We start from the raw sequence: 12,636 nt of genomic DNA on the forward strand, positions 1-12,636 counted from the left end.
TATATAAAGAAGTTTAAACTAGATTCACCTCAGTTGAGCAAGTACATTGTGAACAAAATGCACCTTAGGTGCATTAGTATTAATTGTCTAATAAAATTAGGTACAACAGTGCAATAACAGTCACAGGGGTTATGTTTCTGCAGAACTTAAATTTGATACTTTAAGTTGCTGATAATAGTTCTACTAAAGTAGAATAACTTTTACTTTGAGCATTTTTACACTCTTGCACTGGTTCTTTTGCCTTAGTAAAATATCTTTATTATTTGTTTTACCACTAATTTCTCGATGAATATTGCGAGTCAGGCGACCTGTCTAGTATTTTACAGTCTTGAATGTTTAAGTATGTATAAATCCACTGAGAAGGGCCAGGCAGGGGAAGGAGGGCTTCTGACTGCTGAATCCACGCCTTTTTCACCCCGTCACTGCTTTGTCCTCACTCACTCCAGACAGACGCAGCTAACTGGCAAGGTAAGACGCACTAAATCTTTTTTTCTAAATCTACAAAGATAGATTCACCATCAAGATGTGGCTCTTTTGAAGTCGCTCATAAGAATCTCTCTGTGTGCGCGTTTCTCTCCATTGTGGGCGTCTCTTTATTATCCAACTGTGCGCAGTTTTGACTCTGGAAGCTTGTTAATTGTTTACAATGCGCCTTTTGAAAGTAAAGCGTCTTCACGATTGAGCTGAGCGCGTGCAGTCAATGGCATCTTCACATTTCTAACGACTTTAATGTTTCCCAAATATTTGAGGATTATAATAATAAGACGCTTCTAAACAGTTGATGCGGAATGACCCCTCTGTCTCCCTCTCTCGCGCGCGCACGCTGTAAAGTTAAATGCGGCTAAGCCACCTGACATCCATGCCACCTGCTTTATAGTTATATAAGTTGGCACAAATGAAGATGTTGTACATTTGCAGCCTAATTATATGGCACCTACACTCTGAAATCGGACAGTGCCTTGTATAGTAAAGCATGGATCCAAACGTGTCCTGGCCTCTGATTCTGGAACCTAACTCCATGCGCCCTAAACAAACGATACAATCACTGTCATGCTTTTAGAATAACCTCATTGTTTCAGGCGGCACCTCCCACTCTCTTGGGTCATAAAAATGTGTTAATGATTATCAAATCACCAAAATCTTGATGCAAGTTATACTAAAATGTAGTAACAGAAAGTAAACTGTTGAAGTCAGACAGAAATAAAACTTATAATTTATTGCAGGAGAAGTAGCTGAATTTAGGAATGTGGTGTACTGGAGAAATCAGTTATGTTTCAAACTGAAAGGCTAGGTTTTAATTTTTTTTTCAGTGCCATTGTTGTGGGGACATTCTGGTCAAATGTCACAACTTCAAACAGCAGTTTGAGGTTTAAGACTCAGTTTTAGGGTTACAGTTAGATTTGGGATTTGTAAAGGTTAGTATTAAGGTAAGAAATTTGTTGTGATGGTTAGTGTGAGGCTAACGGGCTAATGGGTCAATGGGCATCCATAGAACTATAGTAAGCTATGACTTTGTGTGTGTTTGTGTGTGTGTGTGTGTGTGTGTGTGTGTGTGTGTTTGCCTGTATGTGTGCATAATTTTTCCTCTTAACAGGATTTACCATGAAGATATTCTCATTACATCCACACTTCCTTCCTCTTGTGCTCCTGCATTTGGTGGCTGTATCACACGCCAGTCAGGATGACCTTATAATCAATACTAGTCACGGGAAAGTTCAAGGGAAGTTGCTTTCAGTGCCTGGTGGTGATGTTAGAGCATTTCTTGGAATTCCTTATGCAAAACCACCTCTAGGACAACTGAGATTCAGAGCTCCACAGCCAGCAGAGAGATGGGAAGGGGTAAAGGATTCCACTAAATACTCAGATTCCTGCTACCAGGTATTGGATACAGCCTTTCCAGGTAGGATCCTGTGCTGTGTACATGTACACATATGCACTCCCATATGCAGTACATGCAATGAAATATGCAGACTATAAGTAGGTGTTGTTTGTTTAATACCTAATTTCAGACATTAAAACACCTACCTGAAATGTCCTCCTAGGACTGTCCAGAGTTCTTAATGTCACAACAGGGCATTTATTACAAAACACAATGTGTAGTATAGCATTTCATCATAGTGTGGTGTAACATTAGTGTATAGCATGGTGTGGTGTAGTGTGCATGTATATAAATTCTGAATGATAAGAAAACAGCAAACGAAGTTTGACACTAAATTATTTGATAGGACATAAGAATTTGTTTTGATTGTTCTCATATGCTGATAGTATGAGCCAGTGAATTGTGATAAGAGGTGATAAGTGGTGCACGGGTAGGTGTTTCAGTGGAAGATGGGTGTTGCTGTATGTACAGTAACATCATGAAACACACTGACTCCCTGTGTGGGAATGAATACGAATTTGCACATTATGTAACTGAGAGCTGTGTATGGCTATAATTCAGCTAAAATCTAAGGTCAGAGTAATAAAGTGTTTGTGATAAAGTGTCATGATGAAGTTGGACATTAACTTATGACAGATATGAGAAATTACATTCACCTCTAAAGATCTATTGGGATAGATCTTTATCAGAGATAACAGTATCTGTCTATTCCTACGGGGCAGCAGGGTGGTGACTAGCACCGTTGCTTCACAGCAAGAAGGTTCCAGGTTCAACCCTAGTGGCTGACCAGTTCTCCTCATGCATGCTTTGGTTTTCTCCCTGAGTACTCTTTCTTTCCACAGTCCAAAGACATGCAGGTTAGGTTGACTGGTGACTCTAAATTCCCCATAGATATGAATGTGAGTGTGACTGGTTGTCTGTTTCTGTGTGAACCATGTGGTAGACTGTAGACCTGTTAAGGGTGTACCTCACCTCTCATCTAATGTCAGCTGGGATTGGCTCCCATTGGATTGGATGGATGGATGGATCTATTGCTTGATTGCACTCCCAGTCATTCTCTGTATTGACAGTAATGAATAGTTTTTTTCCCCAGGGTTCAAAGGTGCAGAGATGTGGAACCCAAACACTCCTCTAAATGAGGACTGTCTGTACCTAAATGTCTGGTCCCCACATTTCAACAAAACCCAGTCTCAGCCTTCACCATTGGTTCCTGTTCTTGTATGGATCTACGGAGGCGGGTTTGCCATGGGAACGTCCTCTCTGGACATTTATGACGGCCGCTTCCTGAGTAAATCCGAAGGTGTTGTTGTGGTGTCAATGAATTATAGGTAAGAACTGATGTAAGCTTAAACTATAAACTCTTAATAATGAGTAGATATAATTACTGTAATTTATGTAGTGTAACTGGAAATTCCTTGATGATTATTTAACAGTGAGGTGAATATCTAGCCTACCCTACAGTGTGACACTGAATTCTTGAATCAAAGAAATGCTAATTGGTTTGAAGAGGAATTCATAAATAAGAAAGTCCTTATCACTAAACACAGTACTCCTTTACTGTAAAATATTTACTCATCCCTGTGCTTATCAATAACAGACTTGGAGCTTTGGGTTTCCTGTCCCTTCCTGATAATGAGCATGTTCGGGGCAATGCAGGCCTTCTGGACCAGCGCTTGGCCCTCCAATGGGTAGCAAATAATATTGCAGCTTTCGGGGGTGATCCTTCAACGGTAAAATGTTTGTCTTTTATTCTTTAGCTAAAATCAAGTAGTGCAAATTTTCTTAAAATTCTTACAGCAAACAATGGAAAAAGCTGTTGGATTTTGATTTGTTGTTCTTTTCAGGTTACTCTGTTTGGGGAGAGTGCTGGGTCAGGCTGTGTGGGCCTCCACCTGCTTTCCCCAGGAAGCCAAGATCTTTTTCAAAGGGCTATTATGGAGAGTGGCTCTCCTAATGCACCCTGGGGCACAATTAGCCAAGCTGAGTCTTGGGACAGGTAGAGTATATATATATTTTCACCTTTAGTCTTCACTTATTTAATCTGGTCTCCCTCAATGTTCTTTTTGTTCCTTAAAATCCTCATTTTCCTTCCTTTTACTTATTCCCTTGCTCCCTTTTTGTGTCAATATCCAGGTCCCTGATGCTGGCAAAACTACTTGGGTGTTCCACATTTCCTCCAGCTCAACTAGAAGCTTGTCTCCAGGAGGCTGATCCTGCGACTATCACATCAAAACAATATGAAATTTTCACAAAGCCTTCACTCTTGACCTTACCCTTTGTCCCTGTTGTTGATGGGGACTTCCTTCCAGATGACCTTGAAGTAGGTGTATGTGTTTGTGCGTGTGTTGATGGATGTAGTAATGGGAAATCAGTAGGGGTGAATGTGGATATTGCACATAAAACATGATTTTGCGTGTTTTAAAGAAATATTTTTGATAGATATGTTTTAGTATGTTTTCACTGTCATACCTCAAATGTAACAAATGTCATTCACCAGGTCAGTTTATGAGTACAGTTTTGATGGTTGAAGGTACAACAACATGCAGACATTGAGGCTAAAATTAATCAACATTTTATGTTAAAGCTAAATACTTACAGAAGATGTCTATATGTAGTTGGGTTACCTATTTTCACACCAGCATCCACACTTCGAAACCTTTCACACATCAAAATATATACTGAAATGTAGATGACACAATATTTAGATGATGTAATCTGTAGAAGCAGAAGTCCCAGAAACATCATCTTGAACTATCTGTAGCCTAATTTCAGTCTATCATCAAATCATCAAAACATCTGATTTGTTTCCCCTTGCAGGTTTTGCAGAGGACCAGTAACCTCCCAAAGAAAGATGTGCTGGTAGGTGTAAACAAGGATGAAGGGACCTACTTCCTAATTTATGGAGTACCTGGATTTGGCATCATTGATGAGAGTCTTATCAGCAGGTATCAGTTCCTGCATGGGGTGCATCTTACAATGGTAGACGCAAGTAATGTCACAAGAGAAACGGCCCTTTTCCAGTACACAGATTGGACAGATGTGGACAATAAGATGAAAAACCGTGATTTGCTGGGTAATCTGGTTGGAGACCAGCTGTTCGTTTGTCCTGTGCTAGAGTTCACTCAAAGGTAATGAACAATTCAGTCATTTTAATCTTTTCACATATTTTTACTTATGACATACATGCATTTACCTTTTTTACATACAGTATATTAACAATTTTTCCTGAATTTTTATCATTTATATTTCAGTTTTATAATCCATATTTTCACACATTTTCTTTTACAACTTTGGGAAAAAGCCACATTGTATTCTATACCTGTAGCACATACACTATTAGTTGTATAGAGAATGTGAAGTTGTCACGCCATCTTGAGTTTTGGGTAAATGTGCCATGTTTGGAGCATCATGCTCATTATCAGTCATAGATATATACACTACATACATCTATGAGTTCTTTAAAAAAAAAAAAAAAACTATCCCATACAGATTCAACTTCATCCAAACATCCACTTTATCGTTCAGTCTGCGCACAGACAGGACAGAAACAGTGTTTGTGTTATCTGCCGACAGCTGCTAGCTAGCATTAGCTCCTGACCCGAGAGCTCAGGTCAGTGTGCAGAGTCATTTTTCAGCCTGTCACTTTTGTAGACAGGGTCTCTAGGTCCACTAGGAGTTAGCTACAGTCAGATAAAGTTATCCATTTTGAATTACCACTGTAAAGTGAGATCCAAACTATTTACAGTAAGCAACTGTTTAGCCAAGGAAAACAAGAATGTATGCAGGTAAATACAGCATATATCTCCTAAAATGATGCCCCATCCAAACATTGAACACAGCTTGATGTACCTTCACATTCTCTATATGTGACAAATACATGTTTGATATGTTTGGAGTTTGTTTTAGGTACTTATGATTTTGTGAAATAATGAGCATAGGGTAAACAGTAGAAATGTGATATTCACTTTATTAAATAATCTACTAAGGAATCTAGAAAACCAACTATGAATGCATTTATAATTGGCCTTAAGCCTTGCCAGATGATGCTTTATTGTGTTGCAGCAAAAGCTGAGCAGTGTCTTGGTTGTTCTTTGTACATAGATCCGTGTTTGTTTGTTTTTACTTGAGCAGGAGATGTACTAAAATATCTTAATATGGTAATTTTTTCCAGCTACTCACAACATGGTGGTAAGGCTTTTTTATATTTATTTGACCACCGGTCATCCAATAATCCTTGGCCAGAATGGATGGGCGTTATGCATGGCTATGAGATAGAATTTGTCTTTGGGATGCCGCTGAATGCTTCCCTGGGATACACAAAGAATGAAGTGAACATGACCAAGAAGATTATGAAACACTGGGCCAACTTTGCACGGACAGGGTATGCATAATTAGATAGCCATTTGGTCAAACCAACTAAGGATCCTTATGGCACTTCTGAATTGTTTTGATTGGCTTTTCTTTTTTATCAGGGATCCAAGCATTGATGGAGATAACTGGCCCATGTTCACCTCTGAAAAACAGGAGTATATCACTCTGAACTACAAGCATCCAGAAAAAAAGAGCATGCTGAGGGCTAATGAGTGTCATCTCTGGAACAAATTAATGCCAAATATACAGAAAGTCTCAGGTTAGACACATAAAATCAATCAATCAATCTATCTATCTATCTATCTATCTATCTATCTATCTATCTATCTATCTAATGTCACATAAAAACATACAAACACTCTACTGCATACAGTTTTCTGTAGTAGGAGGCATTACATCAGGCTCTGTTGTGGAGGTGTTTTGCCTTGTTTAGGGTGTGGAGGAGATTGTATTCAGGCGTGCACCTCCCTGGAGCTCTGGAGGTCTGAGTGAGAGGCAAGGAGGGTCAGTCATGACTTCACTAAAAATGATCATACACATAATAATACTCATTCCTCTTCACTGAGTTCACTGTTGACACAGAAACACACAAGAACCACACATTGCATATTTTCACAAGTAGGACTTTTACTGTACAAAGCACTATTTACTGTGTGGCATCACTTTGTAACCCTATTCATCCAGAATGGCCCTGAGTCTGTTATCAAAATGATACTTTGTAACTTTAAGTCCACACCGGTTGTTTCTAATAAGACTGATCAAGCAAAAATATTCCATTTTATTGAAAGTGATAGAATAAGATTTAGAAAAAGTGTGGTACATGCACATATAGGCAAAATCTAACTACAATAAACAATCCTTTATGAACAGTTACAAAATGAAACTCTTGCTATCTGGTTTTCTTTCCACAGATGATCTGCGGTCCTGTGTTAAAGCAAATGGGATTATACTCTGCTGTAATTACACATCCCTCATCATTTTACTGGTTTTTGGTTTACTGGTTTATTAGAAGAAACTTGTCTTTCATACAGTTTACATAAAAATAATAGACCGAAAGAATGAACATGTTTTCAGTGCAATTATAAAAAATGTATGTATTTTTCAAAGAAATTGATTTGTGCTATATTGAATTCAGTGGTGGAAAACTTTTTTATATTACTGATGTCATAACCTGGCTCTTAACACCAAAGAGGCCACTGTCATCATGCGCCATTTTATGAACATATGGGCAGCAGCATTTCCCACCAAGCCAACCCCATGAGGAACCCACTTCCCAAACAACAACTGGTTCTTTAACAAAAAAACAAACAAAAAAAAACCTGGCAAAGTTATTAAATTTATCATCTCATAAAAGAGGAACCGCAAAACAAATCCACACCATCCCATGCCATACTATTAGGTTGCTTTCTGCTCAGAGATCCCTGATCCTGTCACCAAAGGCCCCAAACTGCCTCTCTTCTGACTTTACTGCATTAGAATGTGCATCTTGGACTCATACTTCTGACCTTAAATGATAAGTTTCAATTAACTCAGATGAGTCCAAGACATTTGGCTCCCTTCAGTCTGATCAGTTTCCTAGATAACGAAACACGGAGATGCAAAGGGAACCTCCTTTAGCTGCACACTAGAATGTGAACAGTGTTATAAACTGACTTGGTACACTCTTTTGGATAAAGACTTGGAAACTTTGTTAACCATGAGTTGTGTGAAATATCTATAAGAAAGGTTGGAATGTTTGAGTCAGACTGATGATGGACATATACATAATGAGTCACCTTGTCAAGAACCTTGGTGAAGCCAGCATTCTGAAGAAGACCTGGCCAACTGAGAAGGAGCTCCACTCCCAAGAGCGAGCCCAGAAATCCAGCAATAACAGATTTGTCCCAAGTTTTTAGCCCGGAACCATCTTGGCACTCCAGATCCTGCTCAACTCCGGCCCAAAGAGCCTCCAAACCAGCGCTTCTCCTCTCCTGGCCACATGGAAGCTCCAAAGTTAATGGCTAACTCCTGCTAACAGCTAAGTGCACTCTGGCTAACTGATGTCTCATGAAAACCTTAGTTATTAGTTATCACATACCAAATTATTTTTCCTCTCCACATTTGTGATTAGACCACAGAATTTAGATATAGAATCAAGCAAAATTTTTGACCAGAATAAGCATATTCCACCACTGCTAAAAACAGGCTGGTCATTCATTCATCAGAGATGTACCATTTTGCATTACATCTTTCATCCCCATCATTTTCCCTGTATACATATTGTCAATAAACTTATAACTGGCTTCATTATGTCATCTTTGGGTCTCTCGTTTCCAGTACAGAGGTTCACTGGAATGATAAGGATTCATTTCTTTCAGATTTAGACTGATTTAATTACTATAACTAATTGTTTAATAGTTTGATGGAACTATAACCATCTTGTGTCCCAATCTAACGAGTTATTTGAATATTAAATATTGATATGTATTTTCATAAGTGTAGTAATTTCTGCTACACCCCTCAGAAATAGCATTAGATGGGCAGAGTGAAACTACAGGTGCTGGAGGAGTTTCTCTCCAAACACACCTACCAAGCACACCAAAATTAATTAGAAGAACAAAAAAAAAGACAGAATTGTTAATGTAATACATAATAGTAATTACTCCAAATAGTCACCATGTTTAACTTGACTGAACAAAATTTGTTATGTATGAATGGGGATTTTCTGTGAATGATCTCCATATGCCTGTATGGATTCTCTCTGGGTACTCCGGCTTCCTCCCACAGTCCAAAGACATGCAGCTTAGGTTGATTTGTGACTCTAAGTTGCCCGTAGGAGTGAGTGGGTGTGTGTCGTTGCCTACATTTCAGCCCTGTGATAGACTGGCAACCTGTCCAGGGTGCACACCGCCTCTCACCTAGTGTCAGCCAGGATTGGCTCCAACCCCCCGTGATGGATGGATGGAAGCAAAATCTGGCTGATAACCATAAGATAATGAATGAAGATTTTAACAGACTATTTCATCACCAAAACAATCAGGGATGCTCTGGATTCCTAATGGTGTATTGTTTCCAGTGTTGATCATCACCATTTATTGATGAATAAAGATGTGGATATAAGGTGTAGTCTGTTCTCAATTTTTAATGTATTTTGCTGACTAATTATACATTTGACTGACGGATACACATGGGCACAACTCTCCAAATATACACAAAGTCATGATTATTACTACTTCCTTAACATGAACACATTATATCAAATTTTTATGAACAAAAGGAAAAATGTGAAAATGAGTCAAATGTGATTTTAAAAATGAACAACAGAAAAATCCACATGAACATTTTCCCTCATTCTGTCAGAGAAAACAGCAATGAGATAGTGTTGCCAAGCAAAGGTCAGAGTGCTCATACAAAAGGCTAATGATATGCTAGATAGAAATGAACTTCTTTGTTTGAATGAACTTAAATGCTACTTAAACTTATTTGGTGGAAAAGTAATAATGTCTGACACCACTCCACAATTCTAGCACCACTCCCTAATACAAACAGTGTTTGTACAAACAGTGTTTGTATTAGGGGGTGTTTCCCTCCTTACTTTCTTTCCTTCTTTCTTTCGTTCTTTTCCATATTTTTTAGAAGTTGCAAACAAATATGATACAACTCTTATCGTGTTACTCAGTACTGTATCTGCTTAGATGAGCTTGTTAAATGCCAAGCCATTTATTTTTGTCATAATAAATACACACACAGACTCAAACACATTAAGTTAAGCTCTTTTCAGTTTGACCTTTTCTAGTGATTATTGTGCAATGACTCCTTATCACTGCTTACAAGATGTGCCTATGTCTGACACGGGTAAAGGAAAAGAGGGACAACAAAGAAAAGGAAGACGACAAATGGAGACCTTTAAACGACTATAAGGGTGTTAAGGGTGTCTTTGGGGGTACAATAGTTATTCCAGCCTTGAATTAACATCCTCTCTTGGTTAAGTCAAAATATTGCACTTGTCTTGTGATAAGCACAGAGATCAAGAAAAACTGGAAATGATCAAAAAAGAGAAAACTTTTATCTTTCCTCAATTTATGCTATCTGTTTTGATTTTTGAGGGCTCATTAAGACTGGTGCAGTTGTAATGTACTTATTCTAAGGTCACAGCATTTTTTTGCCTAATAGAGACCAAAATCACAAAAAACAACATATTTATTTCATTATTTCAAATATGAAAAGTTGTTTTATTCCAGTCATGTAGAAGCTGTTACTCAGGTGGAAGAGTGTATGAGAAAGCCCGAATGAAATGCATTAAAAATGCCTTGGTGGAAAATTAGGCTAATATAAATTAACCATAATGAAAGAAATTACACTACAAATTCTGGGTGATGATTTCTGCTTTAGAGTTTCAATGAGACATTGAAACATTATTATCCTATTATCCTGATTATTATCCAGTCAAAAAAACAAAATTGAAGCCTCAGAGCAAATACATAAAAATAAATAAAATACATACCATATAGAGTGCTGGTTATGGGTAATGCTGTGTGATGTTAATGATATTCTTTAGTCATGAAAATAAGAGCATAGAGTACAGGAAAGCTACAGTATATTGAAAGTCAGGCTAAATTATGAAAACAACTCTACAGCCATGTTGTCAGCAGGGTAAGGTTGTCATTGTGTTAAAATGTTAACAGTGACAATGCTATCATGATGTTTAGCGGGAAAAATGTTTACCATGTTTCCCATCTTTAGTATATTAGCATGCTAACATTTGCTACCTAGCACTCAACACAAAGTAGCTGATGCTAATGGGAATATCGTTATATTTGCAAGTATTTGGTTGATACCCAAAGTCCTGGAGAAAGTACAATTCTGACTGCTTTTTAGTTCTGCATGACAGTTTTGTACCTATTTGCTGTTGTAGAGATATTACATTCTGGACCAAAATGGTGACAGATAGTCATTAGCATCCTAGAGCCACACCCCTAGTTTGGCTAATATCAAACATAAAGTTAGCTATGTGCTAACAGGTGTTATTCTGAAAGTATACAGTATATGGTAAAAGTTACAAACTTCATCTACAAAGTGGATATTGACACAGGTGTGAATCTTTATGAAGTGAAGCTGTCTGTACACATTCCACTGCATGAGTCAAAGTGCTCCTGATGTATAATTTGTTGTTTGAGCAGTTCGTAGTTTTGATTTCACAGGAGTTCACAGCTTATGACAGCATTGTGTGGATATACGTAGGTTTTCAAACGTAGCCATCTGGCCCCTTCGGTTCCACAGCTCCTGTATCATTACACCACAGAAAATTATAGTTTCATCTGCAAATGATACACAATTATATAATTATTATTTTTTTTTTGAATGGAATACAGTTGCTTCGCAGGAGGTTAGCTGTTTTGATCCATGCCAGTGCCACAGTTTAGTTCTCAGACATGACACTTTGAGACAGATGGCAGGGGTGAGCTCTGATTAATGCGCATAATAGTGGCAGCTTAATTAATTAAGAGGACAAAGCCTCCCACTGCGTTCCAAGTGAAATTACTACTACCAAACCCTGGGCAGAGTCAAGGCAGAACTATTGTCAAAAGAATGACAATGGTTGATTTAAAAGCATGACAACATTTGTTTCACATGAGGCAGAAACATGAGGAGTTTTAAAGAAAATTGCCATCCTTAAGATATTGTAGAAATTTTAATTCCCAATAGTATAATAGTAGAGTTCACTATTCACTGTTCTTACTTTGTTTCACGATATTCCTGAAACGTCCTCTTCATACATTTTGCTCCCTGAAATGTATTTAAACTTTGAATGCAATGGGTTGCATGTATCTCATTTGAACTCCAAATAATTGTCAGCCGACAGGCAAGCACACAGGTTCCTTCCTCATGCATCTCCTGTTCAGTTTGTCCTGATGTCTCCATTCATACGGAAGCACCCACTTGACATCCTTACCAATTGGCCTTTCCAACTCAAGGCTCATTATTTCTGAGGTAATGTCACTACTGAAACAATGGTAAAGTGTTTGTTTGTTTGTTATATCTTGATGCTTTTCTTTTCTTTCTCCTCTATGAACCTCAACCAGTCGAGGCAGACAAGCCATCTACTAAGACCCTGGAGTTTTTCCATTCCACTGTTGCCAAGTGTTTGCTCAAGGGGGATCTGTACTACATTATCTATACCACTTATTCCTGAATATGGTCACGGGGGGCTGGAGCTAATCCCAGCTGACATCGGGCGAGAGGTGGGGTACACCCTGGGCAGGTTGCCAGTCTATCGCAGGTTTGACACTCAGAGACAGACAACCACACACACTCACACTCATTCCTATGGGCAATTTAGAGTCACCAATCAACCTAAGCAGCATGTCTTTGGACTGTGGTAGGGAGCTGGAGTACCCGGAGATATA

At 38.4% G+C, this 12,636-nt stretch overlaps 1 protein-coding gene across 2 annotated transcripts; it reads left to right on the forward strand.

The window, feature by feature from the left end:
* The first annotated feature begins 446 nt into the window (after positions 1–446).
* On the forward strand, positions 447–8,682 carry LOC109960365 (acetylcholinesterase). 2 transcript variants are annotated; one of them, XR_002274983.1, is made up of 10 exons: positions 447–468; positions 1,595–1,900; positions 2,973–3,207; positions 3,477–3,609; positions 3,724–3,875; positions 4,013–4,199; positions 4,697–5,007; positions 6,051–6,260; positions 6,352–6,754; positions 7,162–7,211. XR_002274983.1 is itself a non-coding variant. In XM_020600431.1 (10 exons), exons 2-10 carry the CDS (start codon positions 1,603–1,605, stop codon positions 7,257–7,259), a joined length of 1,782 nt encoding a protein of 593 aa, XP_020456087.1. In that variant the 5' UTR covers positions 447–468; positions 1,595–1,602; the 3' UTR covers positions 7,260–8,682. The 2 variants fall into 2 exon arrangements, 1 of the variants encoding a protein (XP_020456087.1); XM_020600431.1 differs by having other exon boundaries at positions 6,352–6,509; positions 7,162–8,682.
* The last annotated feature ends 3,954 nt before the right edge of the window (positions 8,683–12,636 follow it).

The sequence above is a fragment of the Monopterus albus genome, unplaced genomic scaffold (assembly GCF_001952655.1).
Source record: "Monopterus albus unplaced genomic scaffold, M_albus_1.0 scaffold46.1, whole genome shotgun sequence".
NCBI lineage: Eukaryota > Metazoa > Chordata > Actinopteri > Synbranchiformes > Synbranchidae > Monopterus > Monopterus albus.